This window comes from Elephantulus edwardii, unplaced genomic scaffold (assembly GCF_000299155.1).
Source record: "Elephantulus edwardii isolate Elephantulus edwardi_28Jun2011 unplaced genomic scaffold, EleEdw1.0 scaffold00082, whole genome shotgun sequence".
Classification (NCBI taxonomy): Eukaryota; Metazoa; Chordata; class Mammalia; order Macroscelidea; family Macroscelididae; genus Elephantulus; species Elephantulus edwardii.
Window position 1 is genome coordinate 4,106,447 of NW_006399832.1, and position 6,254 is coordinate 4,112,700.

At 38.2% G+C, this 6,254-nt stretch overlaps 1 protein-coding gene across 1 annotated transcript in view; it reads right to left on the reverse strand.

Annotated features, from left to right (window-relative positions):
- Window positions 1–6,254, reverse strand: part of ARSB (arylsulfatase B) — a 263,697-nt gene that overhangs the window by 214,630 nt on the left and 42,813 nt on the right. Inside the window, exon 3 of the mRNA XM_006889883.1 lies at window positions 5,025–5,215. Coding sequence (XP_006889945.1) covers window positions 5,025–5,215 — 191 coding nt within the window. The remainder of the gene's footprint in view (window positions 1–5,024; window positions 5,216–6,254) is intronic.

The following is a 6,254-nucleotide window of genomic DNA, read 5'->3' on the forward strand; positions in this document are numbered from 1 at the left end:
GTTAGACATCTGGATTGTTTGCATGTTCTTGCGATGGTGAATAGTGCTGCTATGAACTTTGACATACAAGTCTCTTTTTGTGCCTCAATTCTCATTTTCTCAGGGTATATATATTCCAAGTAGTGGAATAGCTAGGTAATACAGAAATTCATATGGAAATTCTATGTTCATTCAGCTTTTTTAGGAAGCGCCAAACTGCCTTCCAGAATGGTTGTACCATTTTTCAATCCCACCTAAACCAGGCAAAGATATTACCAAGAAAGAAACTACAGATCATTATCTCTCATGAATATAGATGCAAAAATCCTTAACAAAATCCTAGCCAATAGAATCCAAAAGCACATAAAAAAATTCACCATAACCAAGTGGGATACATAACAGGCATTCAAGGATGATTCAACATAAGAAAAACAATCACTGTAATTCACTATATTAAAAAGCAAATACCAAGAACCATATAATCTTAGCAATTGTTGTTTGTTGTCTTATTGACCTTTGAAACGGTTGCTGCAGTAATATGCCATCTCATTGTTGTGTTGGTTTGCCTCTCTATTAAATAGCTCATGATCTTAAGCATTTCTATATATTTTTGTTGGCCATTTGAAAGTCTCCTTTGGTGAAGCATCTTTTAATGTCCTCTGTCCATCTTTTAATCCTTTTCCTTTTCCTTCTTTAGGGATCAGACGAGATCGGGCGCATTCAGGGTGGTATGGCCGTAGACTTCTTTAGGTATCAGAGTCTTCTATAAACTCTAGAGATCAATCGCTGGTAGGTATGTAATTGCCAAATATTATTCTCTTAGTCTGAAGATCCTCTCTTTACTCATTTCTAGAAGTTCTTTGAGCCCCACAGAGATCTAATTCTTAGAAAGGCCCAATACTTTAGCTTACACTCTGCTGATTGTGCATTTTTGTTTCTACTTTATAGTGCATTTATGTGTTAAAAAAACCAAGGAAACCAACCATGAGACAGATAAATCTGACCTCTACTAACTCCACAAGGGGAACTCTATCCACAATGTGCAGAGTACAAAACTAATTTCTATAAGGTCACACATGGTCTTCTATGATTCTGCTCCTATTTCTACTAACTCCAATATCAAATCTTACTACTTTTTGTTATTGTTGTTGCTCTTAGGTGCTGTTGAGTCATGCATGACCATAGCAACCCTATGAACAACAGATCTGAACCCTGTCATTTTTTTGTGCCATCGTCACACTTTCTGACGCACTAGAGCCCCAGGTTGAGGGACTTCCTCTCCTTTGCTGACCCTCAGCCTTTCTGAGAATCATGTCCCTCTCAAGGAATAGACTCTCCTGGCAATGTACCCAAAGTATATGAGGAAAAGCTTTATAATTTTTGCTTCCAAGGAACACTGGCTGCGCTTTCTCCAAGATATATTTGTTGGTTCTATTGGCAGTCCATGGACATTCAGAACTTGGTCCAACACCATACCTCTATGGCATCAATTCTTCTTCTGCCAACCTTATTCACTGTCCAGCTCTCAGATGCATAACAAGTGATAAGAAAGACCCTGGTCTGAATCAGACACACTTTAGTCCTCAAACTGACATCATAACTCCTCAATAATTTGTAGATGTTCCTGACTACAGACTTTCCTAGTGCAATATATCTCCTGATTTCCTGACTGCTGGAACCTAGGGTGTTGGTTGTGGGTCCAAGTATGATGAAGTTGTTAACAGTTTCAATCCTTTCTCCATTTATCATGATGATGCCTATTGGGTTGGTGATAAGAATTTTTGTTTCCTTGAGCTGAGGTGCAATCCTTATAAGGCTGTATTCTTTGATATTCGGCAACAAATGCTTCAAGTCCTCCTGCCTTTCAACTAGCAAGATGGTCATCTACATAACACAAGTTATTGACGAGTCTTCCTTCAACCTTGATGCCATGTTCTTAAAAATTCAAAATGGATATTAGAAGAGACTCTGAATATTGCACAAGAGTGTTGAGGAGCCAAAACAAAGGGAAAACATGATGAAGTAAAAAGAGCAGAACAGAAGATTTCAAAGGGAAGCTTGAGAAGACAAAGCAAAGTATTATAATGGCATGTGTAGAGAGCTGGAAGTGGAGAATAAAAAGCAAAGAATTCACTCTGCATTTCTCAAGCTGTGGTTGTTGATTGCCATCTACTTGAGCACAATTCGTAGTGACTCTATAAAGAAAAGACCTGAAGCCTATTACAGAGGCATGTTGTTTAGGAAGTGGATGCCTCTCCTGCTTCCAAACCTGTCTTAAACTGTGAGCTCCACCAAACACTGTCCACCATGGGTAAACTTTATGCCATTTGATACCCTAATGGCACAAGGTTCAGCAGATTTTCCGAATGCAATTCATCTTTTGATTTTCTGACTGCTGGTGTTAAGTAATTGTTAACAACCTCAATCTCTTCTCCATCTATCATGGTTCTGCCAAGTGGCCCAATGGTGAGAATCTTTGTCTTCTTGATGTCGAGCTTCAATCCATATCAAAGACTACAATCCTTGACCTTCTGCAGCAAACACTTCAGGTCTACATAAATTTCAACAAGCAAGGTTGTGTCATCTGCATAACGTAGGTTGTTGAAGAGTCTTCCTCCAATCTTGATGCCATACTCCTCCTCATAAAGTCCTGCTTCCTGAACGATCTGTTCTGCATATAGATTGAAACGGTATGGGAACAGGACGCATCCCTGATGCACTCCTTTCCTAATTTTGAACCATGCAGTGTTTCCTTTCTCTGTTCTGAGGACTGCCTTTTGGTCCAAGTATAGCTTTCATATAAGCACAATCAAGTGTTCTGGGATTCCCATTTTTCTCAAGGTTAGCTACAATTTGTTGTGATCCACATGGCAAATGATTTTGCATAATCAATGAAACAGATAGACATTCTTTTGATATTATCTACATTTTGTCAAGATCCATCTGACATTGGCAAAAATGTCTCTAGTGCCACAACCTCTTCTAAACCCAGCTCTCTGTCAATGTATTGTTTCAGTTGTTTCTGAAAAATCTTCAGCAGGATCTTGCTTGTGTGTAATATTAGTGATATTGTTTGATAATTTCCACAGAGAACTTATGTTTAGACAAGGGCTTTTTGGCCTAGGTGTAGGTTTTGCATGAGCACAATTCAATGTTCTAGGAATTCCATACTTCTCAATGTTAGCCATAATTTGTTAGGATTCACCTAGTCAAATACCTCTGCATATAGTCAATGAAAGACAGATAAACATCTTTTTGGTATTCTCTGCTTTCAGCAGAGATTCAATTGCCATTAATTATTATACCTCTCATGCCATGGGCCTCTTCTGAATCCAGTTTTAATTTCTTGTGATTCCCTATTGATGTAATGTTGTAGCCATTTTGAATAATCTTCAGCAAGATTTTGCTTGCCTGTGATAGTCATTATTTTGTTTGATAATTTCCACATTCCATTGGATCACCTTTCTTGAGAATGAGAACAAATACAGAAAACCTCAAAGAGAGAGTTCTGGTGGCATAGTCCATAGGGAATTGCACCAAAGGTCATAATTCTGTAGAAGTTTAAAGCCACCAAGAAGCTATATGGGGAAAGGTGGGCAACCTCCTCCCCTATGGTATGGTGGTGTTGTTACTATGCCCTGTTAAGTCAAAACCAATTCATATTAACTCTAACCCTCCACTGGGTTTTCAGAGACAGGAAAACACACAAAAGGGGGCAGTTCATCTTTCTCCTGTGGAGCAGTTGGAGAATTTTAACTACATACTTTTATGTTGGCAAGTCAATTACTTACTGCTATGCCACCAGAAACTCCCACCCCGACAACCCACAGCTGAGAAAACCCCCATGAAGGCTCAGCTATGAGTTAAGTTCCAATTCAACAGAAAAGAGTTTTATGATCTTTTTTTTCATAAGTCTGAAACTGTACTTTCAAACCATAGTAACAATCATCTGGATACCTTAATAAAATGCAGATACTGATTTAAGTAAGTCTAGATTATGGCTTAAGGCTCTGAATTTCTGACAAGTTTCCAAATGATTTTAATTCTGCTATTTTCCAGACTACAACTGGAGTAGCAAGGGACTAAATAACCTCTCGTGGCCATTTCAAATTCATGGCTGTATAGCAAAGCAGTTATCAGCAAAAGACTGCCTGTAAGCCAAAGCTGGCAGGCCACTTGTTTCTGCAAGTAAAATTTTATTGGAGTACAGCCACACCCACTTGTTTACATGTCATTGATGGCTGCTTTTGCTCTACACTGGCAGAATTAAGTAACTGTGACACACATTTTATGGCTTACAACGTATAAAATATTTACTACTTTGTCCTTAACAGAAAGTTTGCTGTAATATACCCACATTAATTTTATTAATTTCTTACAGTACATGTACTTAACACACCAAACTAATAAAACTATATCTGCACTGAAATGCTCCAAGACACAGTCTTTCTAAAAGTGTCATTAGAGGACCACATGCACCAGAAGCACTCCAATGGATTGTCGTTACAATTCTGATGTATAGATTTTACATTTACTTAGTGAATGTCTAGGGAGAACTCTGGTGACTTAGTGATAAGCTGCTGTACGATCAACCCAAAGACAATTTGAATTCAGCAGCTGCTCTGAGAGAGAAAATGGGCAAAATCTTCCTATGCACTTGATAGCCTCTTTAAACCTGCTGAAGGATCAGTTACAGTCTGTTCTAGGTTGACATGTTGTTGTTATGTGTCGTTGAGTCTCCTGCAACTCAATGTATAACAGCTCTGAAGCCTGCCCGGATTTAGTCTCACTGACTCCTCCGACACACCTACCCCCATTACCCTAGTAATTTTGTCAATCCATCTCATCAAGCTCTTAGAAGTAGGGTCCAGAAATCTTCATTTTTAACAAGCTTCCCAGGCTTATTCAGATACATTTTAAAATTTTAAATCAAGTCCCATAGAGCTGGTTGGGTTTTTATCCATAGAGCAGTGGCCTTTCTTTTATTTATGTGGAAAAGGGCTATCTTAGTAAGATTCTGAGGTCAGTAAAGAATCCAGACATACCTTTTCTGGAGAATGGTTAGCTATGAGGGCCATTGCCCTTTCAGTGAATATATTTGTTGAGTACATATTTTTATATCCAGATGCAACTTCTTCACCATCTCTGAAGTCAAGAGCACACCTAGTGACATTTAGGGCATTGATAAACGTACAACGCTCATGGGAGTAGTAATCTTCACTACCTAAGAGATAGCCTGTAACAAGAATGGAAGATAAAAAAGGAGTCAGTACAGCATAAAACTTGCCAAGCAAACTAATGTTTCAGTATTTAATTGCTTAATGGAATTGATTACCCATGACAAGGCTAATCAAATGACAAGGCTAATCAGAATACCATTTTTTAATATCTCTATAGATGAAGGCACTGAGATGTTATTGTAGAAAAATTCAAATCCTTTCCTTCCTCACTTGAGTCTGTAGGACACAAACTATCAAAACTGTCAAAGCATATGTGGCTGATTTCAATTAAATATGCTTAGAAAATAGGAGAGTTCAACTTCAGTAACAATGATTAACATCTCAGTCTTCTGCAAGCTATCTAATGTCAAAAGAACACATGGCTAATATAATTTGCTACACCTTTTGTACCAGGAGGTGATCCTGTAAATAAACACAGGATTGTTCTTGACGTTCTGAGACTAGCTTCAGGGTAATGTATGGTAACAGCTCCAGGAAAAGCCATCTTTAATTAGATACTGACACCCACTGGTGGAACACACAAACTTTTCCAAGCAGTGGCTCTCCAGACCCAATGTAAAAGATGCTTTGACTGAACTGAGATCCTTCCACCTACAATGATCTCAGTTTCTCCCCAAATGTAAATGGTGCCAGCTGCTTAGCTTACCGTTCAGACTTAAAAAGAGAAGAAAAAAATAGTTTTTTAAACTGACAGCAAATGTCTGTATTTCCCTAAAACACTATAATAGGTAATGCTGTGTATAAATGTATGATTCCATTTATATGAAATGTCTAAACTAGGCATCTCTGTTGTTGTTGTTGTTCTGTACCCTTGAGTCAGAACCAACACATAGCTAGCTGACCCTCCAGTGGGTTTTCAGAAGTAATTAATCACACGAGAGAACATTGCCCATCCTTCTCCTGAGTGATCTCTAGAGATAAAAACATAGATAAATTATGTATATTGTATTGAAACAGATGAGGGAAAGAACAGATTAGAGGTGATATATGATTGAGTATTATGGTTAGCACAGTAATCCAGAATTAAGGTTACAT